The sequence below is a fragment of the Equus caballus genome, chromosome 10 (genome assembly GCF_041296265.1).
Source record: "Equus caballus isolate H_3958 breed thoroughbred chromosome 10, TB-T2T, whole genome shotgun sequence".
Lineage (NCBI taxonomy): Eukaryota > Metazoa > Chordata > Mammalia > Perissodactyla > Equidae > Equus > Equus caballus.
This window is the reverse complement of record NC_091693.1, coordinates 64,202,791-64,215,941: the sequence shown is the minus strand read 5'-3', so window position 1 is coordinate 64,215,941 and position 13,151 is coordinate 64,202,791. Positions and strand designations below refer to the sequence as shown.

Here is a 13,151-nt window from a genome sequence, read left to right as displayed (position 1 = left end):
CCATTAGTCTTTCCCATCTTGATAAATGTTTTCATTTCCCCAACTGCCCAGGCCCAGAACACAAGCATCTTCCTTGATTTTTCTCTTTCCCTCAAACTCCGTATCCAATCCATCAGCAAGCCCCAACTTAAAAAGCAATACCCACTTCACATTACCTCTATTCCTGCCATCTATTCATCTATTATGTTCCCATCATCTCTTGCCAATGCAACAGCCTTCTAACTGGTCTTCCTGCTTCCTCACTTGCTTTCCTATGGACCATTACCATTAAGAGTAGCGTGAAGGAGCTTTTTAAATTTTAAATCAGATCATGTCTACAGACTCACAACTTTCCAGAGGCTTCCCCATTACACTTAGAATAAAATCTGCTCTCCTTACCATGGCCTCAAAGGTTCTCCATGATCTGCCTCCTGCTTCTCTCTAACCTCACCTCCACTACTCTCCTCCTCATTCACTTCTCTCCAGGCATGCTGGCCTTCTCGCTATCCCTTGAACATGGCAAGCTTACTCTTGCTTCAGTCTTTGCATTTGCTGTTCCCTCTGCCTGGAACACTCTTCTTTCAGATCTTCCCAGGACTCGCCCTTCATATCCTTCAGGTCTCTATTAAACATCACCCACTCATCATCAAGCCATGCTGAGTCAGTGTCCCACACAGCAGAACTAGAAGGATCTGCAACTATGTACTGGGGGGCTTTGAGGAGAAGGAAAAAACAAGAAAAGACTGGCAACAGATGTTAGCTCAGGGTCAATCTTTGAAAAAAAAAAAAAATATCACCTACTCAGTCAAGGAAACCTTCCCTGACCACTCTAACTAAAACGTGCAGCTCCCCCAACTAATTCTCACACTACAACCTGCTTAATCTTTCTTCACAGCACTTATACTATTTGAAATTATATTATTTACTTAAAAAGAAAAAACTTATTTAATGTTTGCTTTCCCACAAAAATGTAGGTTTCATGAGAGCAGGAGATTCTGTCTGTCTTCAATGCTAAGCCCGTGTCTGGAACACAGAGGTACTCAACAAATGTTAGCTGAATGAATGAATAACTGAGTTATTTAAAACTTGGAATCTATTTTCCCATAGAACTATAATTAAGTGTTCTTAGGCTAGACCCCCAAGAAGACTATTGGATATATAATTAAATTTAGGGTTAATATTAGCCTGGGTAATTAGGGTTAATATTAGCCTGGCTCCTAGAAACACTGAGATTGTGTCACAACAAAGGAAGGTAAAAGTCAGACTCCTCTTCCTTCCTGAATATCTGTGGGTAAAATTTACAAATAGGAGTTTTACCTCCTATTTGGTAATTTATCTCCTTTTAGTGCTTCCTCCCAGGGCTCCTCAGTGGCCCTAAGCCTCCTCTTAGGTCCCCAAAATTGCCTCAAAACTCCCCAGTTTCCAGCCCCTCCCCCTAATTTCCTCCCCAGCAAATTTTCCCTTTCTTCAATTGATTATCTCAACTAAGGTATGATGAAGGAGAGAAATTTGAACTATTATAATTTACAGCAATGGATGAATAAATCATTCAACCCTCCTAGGCATCTTTACTTATTTAAAATAGAATGTGTACTAAGTTAATTAATTTCTAATTGGTAGAATTTGGGGCATTAGTAGAACGATGTAAAAAAAATGCAGAGTGGACATAAGATATATTTTGGGCTGCGAAAACAACCATCAAATAATGTTTTGCACACAGTAGGCATCAATAAATATTTGTTAAAAGAGTGGTTAAGTGAAAGTAATCATGCCAAGGTGACCTCCTGTGTGCCTTTGGGTCTGCTTGCTGAAATATTTTTACCCCCTTGAGGTAAGAGTTGTTTCTCACAATGGCTCACTCAACATCAGGAAAGGGTGCCCCGAAAAAGGTAGCCCTGAAGGGGGGAAAGGGCAGAAAAAGAAAATACTGTATTTTTACAGGTCCTACTTCATTTTAAAACAAGTTTTGGGTGTCTTTTCTTTTTGTTAAGAACAAATTGGATTCTTCACTGACAGTATACGCCAGGTGCAATTTAAGATGGTAAAGCAATAATATATTTGGGGGAAGAACTATTTATTATTCAAAGTCTGTGGATTTAAAGGTCTCATTATAATGTATAGCTTTCTAAAAAGCCGCCAGCTGGGGGAGAAAAAAAGACTTTCCAGGTGAAGATACAAAAGGAAGATGGAAGGCACGGTAGGGCCTCAATCTTACTTAGCAGAATCACCTGGAGCCCTGGTAAAACCATATACTCTGGGCCTTAACACACAGCTCTGCCCGAGTGGGATACAGCTGTAATTTTAACAATGGTCGGAGGTGATTCTTACAACAGTGGGCCTGCAGACAGTTCTAAAGGTTGTGAGATGAGGCCAGAAAGCGAGGAGACCTGACTTAAAGCCCCAACAGCAGGGATAAAGTGAGAGAACAGATTCCAGACATAATTACAAAATAGAATTAACAGGGCTTAGTGATTTATTGGATGTGACAGATGTGGAAGAATCTAAGGGCAACGGGGATAACAGTTGTGGCATTAAAAAGAGAATATTAGGAATGCAGAAATTAAGATTTCTGTTTGTCTTTTAAGATGGAGGTTGAGAGGTAAGAGGTGGTCCTGTTACAATGATAAAGTCAACTTCGGTCAAATTGAGTCTGAGCTGCTTATGGGACATTTGGAAGAGATGTCCAGGAGGCATTCACAAATATAGCCTAGAGTTCAAAAACGATGTCGAGGAAATAGAGACACGGTTAAGGGAAGCATTGGTTTCTAGTGGTGGTTGGAGAAGAGAATGAATATATCACGGGCGGAAAAAAAGCCAAGAATTACTCCTTTGGGTTTTGCAAAGTACAGATTTGGGGGGCCCCTTAGCGAGAACTGCATCAGATGAGTGTTGGGGGCACAACAGACTGAAGTGGACCGGCAGAGCCCACCCCGAGACACCATCCTGCGCCTGACCCAAGCCTCAGCAAACGTCTCATGGAGAGAAGCCAGTCTACACTTCCACCCCACAGCTCCGCGGCGCAGAAGTCTCCCCTGCTGAGGTCCTAACTCCAGCACGGGTATGGAGAATACAGCCTAAGGGCCCACAGGGCCGAATCCCCACCCAGTTCCGGGGAAGGAGCCGGCGAGGCTGCCCAAGATGCCCGGTTAGGCCCGGGAACTCCGCGCCCACAGACTTCGCGAATCTTTCCGACCTCCCTGGGCCCTCAGCAGCCAATTCCACTCACTTCTCGGAGGGTCCGGCCAAGCATGGTCCTTGTGCTCAGCCTGCCACCACAGGGGCCAGGTGACACGGAGCAAAAATAAAGGTCAACAGCCGCTGCCGGTACTACATGGGCGCAGCCATCTTTGATCGTCACGAAACCTTTCAGCACCGAGCACTTCGATTGGTCGAATTGCATTTAGGAGGAAATGATCTTTGCACGCGATTGGTTGGCGCCGCAAAGCGGGTCCCGCGGGGAAGGAGAGTGGGTGACAAGGAGATTCCGAGCTAGGGTCGCGGCGGGAAGCTGGGAGCGTCTGGTCCTCTGTGGCGTCCGGATCGCGAGCGGAGTCGGCTTGTCCCACCGAGGGCTCCCGGGAGAGGGCAGGGTTCTAGGGAGTTTGTTTTTGTTGGAGGGTGGGTTGGAAGGGAGGAGGAGAATGGACAAAATACTGACTGGAAAGTTAATTGGAGCATTGCAGATGCGAATAGAATAGTTCCATATTATTCATTCATTCGCTCCATTGAGCTAACGTCATTTTTGAATTTTCAACTTTGAAATCGGCCAGTGTATTTGGCAGAATTTGGCCAAATTCGGGGATGAGAGTTTGATCCAAACTAAGTGCATTTTAATTAGGGCACGCCGTTCAACCACTGTTTGCAATGGAATTTCTGAAGACGTGTATACTTCGGAGACATGCCTGTACTGCGGTTTGCTTCTGGAGAAGCCAAGTTGTACAAAAGTCTTCAGCTAGAAAGATTAGTACTACCTCTTCAAGGAGCACTGTCATGCCGGCTTGGGTGATAGATAAATATGGGAATAATGAAGTGCTTCGGTTTACTCAGAACATGATGATACCCATCATACACTATCCAAATGAAGTCATCATCAAAGTTCACGCTGCGAGTGTGAATCCTATAGATGTTAATATGAGAAGTAAGTTTTCAAAAGACATTCCTCATTACCTCTCTTTTTCTTTGTTTTTTTTAGTTCCTCAGAGAATTTCATCAGGGATCAGTTTTAAAAGATCAGTTGTTATTTGACTACAGTTCTTTGGTTAACATAAAGGAGTTGTTTAGGTTTTTGATAGTGTCTCAGCAGATGTTATTTCCAAGTTTTTTGAAATTGCAATGTCCATAAACTTTAATCTTTTACAAAATATGTTTGAATTGCTTCCATCCTTCCTTAAAATGTAAATTGGGACTTGAGAGTTTTGTCCACAGCTAACTTTCTGGTATACTCTCCTGGGAACTTTGTGGTATTCTGAGGTCCATCACAGGTTTTAGAGGTATGGTTATGTTTTCATGTCAGTTCACAATTTGCGTTTTTATAATAATTCTTTGCTCTCCTGCTACTCACAGCTTTCTTTATTGGTACAGTGGACAAAGCAGCGGGTCAGGATGCCAGGATGTGGACAGTACTTTCCTCATTTCTGCGGTTGCATTCTGCCCTGGGCAGTTGAAATACACTTTCTTGTTAGGCACCAGCCTGAATAGGAACAATGTTGTCATCTCAATTTCTGCTTGGGATATTGACAAAGCTTGGAGAGCACTGTATTCCTTAAATATTATATACTATGCAATTATTATAGTGCTGAGAAGATTGATTACTACTTGTGAATTACTTTAACTTTGGAAAAGAATGACAAAAGTATTGCTTATGGGAACTCATCCATGTCTTCTGAAAACATCAAAAAACATCTTTTGGGATGATTGGTCAATTAACCAAGTCTTCTAACTAAAGCCGCCAGATGCGGTTTAATTTAACCATGGGTCTGTGTTTTGAAGACCTTGTGTGTAAACCTACAGCTCTACTTATCAGATAACCTCAATGATAATTATCCTATGTGAACTATGCGTGATGAGTTAAATTGCTTTGTTCGTATACATATCCAATTACAAAATCAAGATTCATGAAAGAATGCATCATTTTGTGGAATTTGTAGAGAAATATGAAAGTGTTGAGATTTTGACTTCGTTTCTTCCTCTTTTTTTTTGCAGGAGTCGCGTGCTAGATTAAGAGAGCAGTTCTCAAATGTTTCAGTCTTAAGATGTCTTTATACTCAATAGTTATTGGGCTTTTGTTTATGTGAGTTATAGCTATCAATATTTACCTTATTAGAATAGAAGTTTTAGTATATTAATTTATTTCAAGACACAGTAAACTGTGTTAACATTACAAAATTGAATCAGGATAAAAATATAAAATGACATGAAAATAATAACTGAGAGACAGCTGCATGTGCAAAGCACTGAGACAGGTAGTAGTTGACAGAGCATAGGATCTACCTTCACAGTGCTTACTTAGAGTGAAAAATAACTGTGTTTCCCAAAGTAAGCCAAAAAAATCAGTGAGAAGAGTAGCACTGTTTTACACTGTTGCATTCTGGTTTAATAAGACAGGTGGATTTTCATGTGTATTTCTGTATTCAATCTGTTGCAATATGTTATTTGAAGTAAGTGAAGAAAAGCCAGCCTCACATAGGAAGTTGGAAAAGAAGGGACCTCTTAGACTCCTCAAAAAGATCGTGGGGATGTAAAAACTTGGAGAACTGCTGGATTAGGGAAATAAAGTCTAGTTTCACTGTCTTTAGGTTTTTTATCTCCAATTTTTAATGCTGCTATTTCTACCTGAGTGAATATATCCAGACCTGTGCTGCCCAGTGTAGTAGCCACTAGCCACATGTGGCTACTGAGCGATTGAAATGTAGCTAATCTGAATTGAGATGTGCAGTTAGTGTAAAACACACCCTGGATTTCAAAGACTTAGTAAGAAAAAAAGAATGTAAGATGTCTAGTAATTTTATATCGATTACATATTGACTTGCTAATATTTTGGGTATATTAAGTAAAATATTAACATCAATTTTACTCGTTTCTTTTTACGTTTTTAGTGGCCAGTATAAAATTTTAAATTACATATGTGGCTTGCGTTCTATTTCTGTTGGACAATGCCAATCTAGACAACGTGAAGAATCACTATTACATGTTTCCTTTCAGGGACGAGGTTTTGGGGAACGACTTTGACTCTTAAAGTGTCTGTAGCTAGAGAGCTCTATTAATGGATCGAAATGACTTTACTATGATTGCCTCACAAAATCCACATTTGTATTCTTTTTGTTTGCTTTGAAGTAATAATTGCTACTGCTAGTTGGGCATGTTGTTTTACTTTATTCCATTTATACTGGAAGCTGTCATTCAGTCATTTTTATGTCATTTTATATTTTCATTCTAACTTAAGGTTGCAAACTAAAATTAGCAGTATCTTATCCATGAGTAATTTTTACATTTTGTCTTCATTTAGATCTGTCAACTTTTCATTTCTTTGAATGCACATGCACAGTTTGTATTGTGTACATTTTAATTTCAGTTGAATGGCTGGATCTGGGCTTTCTCAGCTGCTATTTAATAATATAATACTATAATACATTTTACTTTTATACAGTATTCTTGAGACATCATAGTTTTTTATGACTTGACTGGGTAATATTATTGGCAAATTATCCTCTTTATTTCCTGCTCATGGATTCTTTTTTGAGAAAGTGTGATTGTTGTTGCGGAAGATAGCTGAAATGGTAGCTTGGGGAAATAAAATAATGAGTAGAAGATTGTAAACTGTAGGAAGCAGTTATTTCCCTTGACAAGAAAGCAAGGACATGTCTACTTCATTTTGAGAGATGAAGGCAGGCTGTTTTTCTGGAGATGGCCACAATTATTGGACATAAAATCATAAATATAAATGGCTAAAGAAATGAATAACTTTAAGGTAGGAAAAAAAATACAGCCACCAGCATCATACCAACAAAACTTGGTTTGTTGAGATAGGCTTAAAGTCTTTGAAACTGATGATAGATTTAGGATTTTCCAAATCATTCCAACTCTCTGAGCCAGTCACACTGGCCACCTCTAACAATGGGATGAAGCTCCTAAGGGCTCCCATTCATTTGTGTCACCCAGTGGGTTCTCATTTACTAACTACGAGCTGCATTCTGGATCTGGGGCTAGTTTAGCCAGTACCAGTGAGCCAGGGCTGCTCAGTTGATGTATTAGCATATCCAGGTGACCAAGAAAACTGTTTAAACAGCCTTTACCCTGCAGGCTCTGTACCTCAGAGAGGCCTCTGGTCTTTTTGCAGCTCTGAAACAGCAGCTAAAGTTTGGCATGGCTTAATGCCCACTTCTTCTGCTCAAACCACATAGGAATTTCAGTGAATGATTATTTCATTGTGTTTTAGTGGTAGAAGAGGAATGTAAGACAGGAAAAGTAAAACATGTGACTTTTATGAGTGTTACATGTGAAGTTGTGTTTTTCCCTGATGGAGTGTACTCTAACCAGCCAGATGGTAACTGGGTAATGTTGGCATGATGGTCATCAGCTTAGATTTTCTGGAACTATCTCAGTCTCAAACACTTTCTCCCCTGTGTCTTGATTTTTTATTAGAAAAACAACTGCTTCAAGCTACCCACCTGTCAGCATCTCTCCCTGTATCCTCCATCTTCCCTCCTGCTGTGTGGATTAGCTGTCATTGCTCCCATCTAAGGCCAGCCCTCCACCTGAATTCTAGATTCCATCCCCTTGAGCCTCCTCAGGAGCATTGTTTCAGCAGTTCTCTTCTGCATCTTCAGTCTTCTGCTTTCTACTGAAGCATTCCCATTAGCATACGAACTTGCCCTTATTTCTCCCATCTTAAAGAGAGGAAAAATACACTAAAAGATCCTCTCTCCATCTCTGTTGCTCCCCTCCAGCCACTGTGCCATTTCTCTCTTCCCCTGTATAGCGGAACTATTTGAAAGAGTTGGATGTTCTCACTTCCCATCCTGTCACCCTATGCCACAGTGAGTGCTCCTGTCAAGGTCACCAAAGACCTCTGTGTTGTTGGGTCCAGTCTTTTGTTTTGGGTTGGTTTTTGTTTTGAAAGGCTGTTGTCAGCTTTTGATCTTATTTGAAGAACTGTCTTCCCTGTCAACAGCATTTGATTTTTTTAAACAACCCCTTCCCTTGACTCTCTAGACACCTCTTCACTGGCCAAGCCTTCTCAGGCTCCTCTGCTGGTTTCTCCTCATCCTTAAGATCTAATGTTGTACTGTCCCTGAGAGTGGGTGGGGGAAAGAGGAGACTTACAGAGTGGTTTAGTGATTCCGAAGCATAGATTGTGGTACATGACCTGGGAAGGTAAGCTTATCTTGAAGGGTACTTATCTTGAATAGCAGAAATGTTCTCCCAGAAAGATGTCAAGCAGAAGAGACTATAACAGATACTTTTGTGCATTAGAAAAGCCATTTTATGTGTTAAAGCTGTGGAATAAACTATTTTGGATTGTGGTAGATAGAGTAGCCAATTTATTTGAACGAAAATACTATGATCAGAAGAGTATTTTCAGCTCTACTTAGCTGATATTTATGTAAATATTCTTAAAAATAAAAAGATAGGTTAAATCAAGTTAACTGCTTTATTATACATATCAGAACAGATGCAGCCAGGTGGTTCTCTTCCACTCGGGAATCTATGCACTTGATCCAAAGATGTTCTAGAAACATTTTTTGGGAGGTGGGGACCATTACTCATAGACCAGTGTCAACGTCAGACACCATATCTGTGCCTTATTTATTTATTAACTTCAAACAGCTTTAGCATTTATCTTCTTCACCAGACTTGGCACCAAACAACTTCATTGTATAAAAAGTTCATGAATTAATAAATTAATAAAGAAACCATCTTCAAAGAACAAAGTAAAACTGTATAAAACAAAATACTGAAAGTTCTGGAGACAGTTTCAAAATGGGAATTTCAAAAACATTTTGAACAATAGTAGCTTTAGTTTAACAAGTGATTATAACTTTCCAAGTAATTTTCTTTGAAAGAAACAGCACTCATTGTTTTTATGCTTTCCTGTGTCGTGGTAAAAAATTCTAAGGTCGATTACTTTATAATCTATGTTCTGAGGATCTAGAATGGTACCTGACCTATAACCCTATAGTAGATTTTTAAGTTATCCCATTCTTTTGGAGGAACCAACCCATAAATTGTATTTTATAGGTGGTTATGGAGCTACAGCTTTAAATATGAAACGTGATCCTTTACATATTAGAACCAAAGGAGAAGAGTTTCCCCTGACTCTGGGTCGGGATGTCTCTGGTGTGGTGATGGAATGTGGACTTGATGTGAGGTACTTCAAGCCTGGAGATGAGGTGAGTCAGAGAATGCCTCTATTCCTTTCTAAATATGCAAATTTCATTCTTTTGGAAGTATATTCCATGTCATTGACCTTTTTCTTATTTTCAGCAAATATACTGAGCTTTGGCTAGGACCTTCGTTTTCTTGGTTCTGTCAAAATAGCATGACTGTACTGGAGCTTTCTAAGTCTAGTGCTTAAGAATTGCAAGACTTTAAAATGTGTATGATTGGTACTTTTTTATTTTTTCTTGAAAGAGTCTTTAAACGACAATTTCTTCTTTATGGGTTAGATGGTTTTAAAATAGCTAAAGTTTGGTGTAATCAGCTGTCACTTGTCACTTTGAACTTTTATGCCAAGAAATTAAAGTGAGCTTATAATAATAGCTAACACTGTTGTAGTTGCTTTCCATGAAATAACTCGTTTAATCCCCATGAAGTAAGTGCAGTTAGGCCCAGTTTACAGATGAGGAAGCCAGGCTATAAAGAGGTCCCACAGCTCTTGAGTGGTGGAGCCGGGATTCAAGCCCCAAGTGGCTGTCCTCTTTCTGATACTCTAGGTAGTCACTAAATACAGCAGGATTTACTGGCATCTGCTTCTAGTGTGGTTTGACTTGATAAATCCAGAATCATACTAAGCGATACATTTATATCATGTGTAAATAACTCTTTTGCTTGGCGTATTGACGACTGGTGCTTTTTTCACAGAGTGAGGTATGTACTGGGGAACACCCTCATGCTTGGCTTTGGTTAAAAAAGATCTGTTTCTAATGAAATTGTGTGTGTGTGTGTTTCAGGTCTGGGCTGCGGTTCCTCCCTGGAAACAAGGCACGCTCTCGGAGTTTGTTGTAGTCAGTGGGAATGAGGTAACTTGCCAATTCTGTGCTGAAATGCCCTTGGAAAGTATAAGCAAAGACTGTCCAAGATCTCTTAAATAATTGGTTATTTTTCAGATGGGGTTCATGTTTTATGGTAGTTTTATGGTAGTTTTGATAGAGAGTAGGAATTTTTGAAAGATTTACAAAGTGTTTGATGTCATTTAATGACACTGCCCGCCAGAGCAGTTCTCTTTGTCTTGTGGAGCCAGGACTTGGAGTGAGTTCTGGAAGCCCTGATGTGTTTCTTGGTTTTACCCAGTATAAGTAGTTGAAACCAAATATACCAAATGGAGCATACCGATTAATCATAAACAGAAGCATGAAGTATCAAGCTGCTTCAAATAACTTTAAAAACAGGAGTCTAATCAAATGCAGTCAGGAGGCTTGACAATTTGAATAGAGAGGAAGGGGTTAACATTGAGGAAATTGGCTATAGAAGGGAGGGCAGGAAGGGAAAATAGGGTATTACTGAGATTAGAAAAAGCCTGGAAAGATTACCTTCCAGTAAATGGGAATAAAGGAAACAGCTGATCTCAAAAACAAATTAGAATGTGTTTATGAGGGCTCAAGGTTTATTTGGATTTATTTCTGGGTATAGTCAGGACTAATGGGGATGTCGCATGTGGTCTTTTTATGAAGCATAAGCAGCTGTATCTGACAATGTAGCCCATAAAGCATTCCTGAACCTCTGCGAGGCAGGGTGACTCATTTGGAGAATACTCCTTAGGGATCATCTTGGAGTAGGGTATGCAGTAAACACTGAACCTGGCAGAATGTTCAAGACTTCTCTCAGAAAATAGTTGGATTCCTATGAAGGAAAATGTACTTAATTGTGTTCAAAGGTTTGCAAATCATTGCTTATTTTTGACTGTTGTCTTTAAATCTAGGTCTCTCACAAGCCCAGATCTCTCACTCATACTCAAGCTGCCTCTTTGCCATATGTGGCTCTCACAGCCTGGTCTGCCATAAACAAGGTTGGCGGCCTGAATGATAAGAATTGCACAGGAAAACGGTAAGTATCAGTGGTGGCATCTAAAACTCTTCTTCTATGAGGTCTTTGTAGTAGATTTGTCTGAAGCATTAAAACTAGGATCATTGACATGAGTAGAGTTGTGCTAATATTTAAAACAATTTCCAAAGAACTCTTATTTGTGTCAGTTTGCACTTCCTTAACCTCATTCTGTTGATTCTTAGTCCAATCAAATGGGAATTTTAAAATTAAAATGTGTAGATGGACTTTAGGAGTCTGAAACTTCTAAAATAATGCAAAATTTTGCATGTGAATCTCTTCACATACAAAGCTTTTAACCATAGCTTTTTTTTTTTTTTAAGGATTTTATTTTTTTCCTTTTTCTCCCCAAAGCCCCCCAGTACATAGTTGTAATATTCTTCGTTGTGGGTCCTTCTAGTTGTGGCATGTGGGACGCTGCCTCAGCGTGGTTTGACGAGCAGGGCCATGTCCGCGCCCAGGATTCGAACCAACGAAACACTGGGCCGCCTGCAGCGGAGCGCGCGAACTTAACCACTCGGCCACGGGGTCAGCCCCGATCCATAGCTTTTTATCAAATCCATAGCTTTTATCAGATTCCTGAAAAGGTTAAGAATGGACCCCATACAGTTTCTAGAGAATGATGTCAAAGTGCAGGTATTTTTCCAACCTTGCCTCGGAGTTGCTCTCACACTTTCATATTTCTCTGAAAACCAGAGATAAAGGGACTGCAAAACACTGTTGAAGATTCTTGAATTCTCTTAGGCTCAGTGCTTGATAGCCTTTAGATCAATTCTGGTGCTTCAGGGCCTGGACTGTTTGATTGGTTGAATTTGCAATAAGACAGTGAGTAAAAATGTCTTAGATGTACTTGAGTTCATATCCAGATTCTGTTGCTTTCTAGCTGGGTGGCTCACACAGTCACTTCTCTTTTGTGACTTTTGTTTTAAGGGTTAGATGAGATAATGCATAAAAACTAGTGGCACAGGTTGTGACACGTGAGGCACTCAATAAATGGTGTCTACTATTATTTGCCATGAGATTTATTCTTTGTATTTAAGAAAGTTGGCATCATAGAGAAAACCGATGCTTTTATTTTTTGGTGAGAAAGCTAGGTACTAAGAACCATTTCATGATTGTGATGAAGGAGAGAGCTATAGGTCAAATTTTAATAAATTAAAATAACTTAGTTTTTTGATTACTAAGGATTGTGCAGGTAAAATAAAGTCTGTGTCATTCTATATTCCTGTTGTCGTGGAACATTGTACTTTACATTTAATGTGTTGGGTTATAGAGAGCAGTGAATTTAATGAGAGCTTAATAGCTGTATTTCTGAAAGCAGTGTGAAGGCTACTCATCTAATGAAGTGCTACCCTTTATCGTAGAATTCAGGGCAAATATTTATTCTTAGGGTCAACCCTGTTTATTTTTTAAGCTTTTTGGGCTTATCTTTCTTGATGTTGCTATTTCGGTCAAACACTTCGTTTAAATTAAATTGGTTTGACCACATAGATTTTTCTAATGGTTTGTCTTAGTTAATAACCTTGCAAAAATCTCGTTCAGGACTTTTAGACATTTATTATTGTAGGCTCTGCAATGGCATTGATCTTTGTTTGGTTTTGTTTTTCCTTAAAAACAGTAGACTTTCTATGCCTGCATGACTGTATGTGCGTTACAGTTAGAGAGCTCTCATTCCTTTTGCCCATTCAGGGCTCTCCAGGTATACTTTTTTTTAGTATTGTGTAGAAAACAGTTTAGAAACAGATTTAGCTGTCTCTTCTCAGCTACACAGGGCTGTGCCCCAGTTAATTGTTGGCTTCGTGGGTCGTTCTTCGTTACTGTGTTACCCTCTGCTGAAGCAATAATGGCTTGGAACTGGGGAACTAGAGCCCTGGCCCTACTCTCCACTCTGCTACGAACTAATCAGGTGACCA

At 39.7% G+C, this 13,151-nt stretch overlaps 2 protein-coding genes across 8 annotated transcripts in view; one reads left to right on the top strand and one right to left on the bottom strand.

The window, feature by feature from the left end:
• QRSL1 (glutaminyl-tRNA amidotransferase subunit QRSL1) overlaps positions 1-3,347 on the bottom strand; it is a 29,395-nt gene extending 26,048 nt beyond the window's left edge. The window contains exon 1 of one of the 2 annotated variants that reach the window (XM_023650871.2): positions 3,206-3,347. Coding sequence is in view for 1 of the 2 variants with exons in the window: in XM_001503943.5 (XP_001503993.3) it covers positions 3,206-3,229 (24 nt within the window). In the remaining variant the exon portion in view is untranslated. The remainder of the gene's footprint in view (positions 1-3,205) is intronic. The other variant, XM_001503943.5, reaches the window with a different exon arrangement.
• Positions 1-13,151, top strand: part of RTN4IP1 (reticulon 4 interacting protein 1) — a 150,368-nt gene that overhangs the window by 45,464 nt on the left and 91,753 nt on the right. For 4 of the 6 annotated variants that reach the window (XR_011422124.1, XR_011422123.1, XM_070223626.1 and 1 more), the window contains exons 1-4: positions 3,488-4,117; positions 9,217-9,368; positions 10,149-10,217; positions 11,117-11,241. Coding sequence is in view for 4 of the 6 variants with exons in the window: in XM_070223626.1 (XP_070079727.1) it covers positions 3,844-4,117; positions 9,217-9,368; positions 10,149-10,217; positions 11,117-11,241 (620 nt within the window). In the remaining 2 variants the exon portion in view is untranslated. Of the gene's footprint in view, positions 1-3,454; positions 4,118-9,216; positions 9,369-10,148; positions 10,218-11,116; positions 11,242-13,151 lie in introns of those variants that run through there. The other 2 variants (XM_005596853.4, XM_023650872.2) reach the window with 2 other exon arrangements.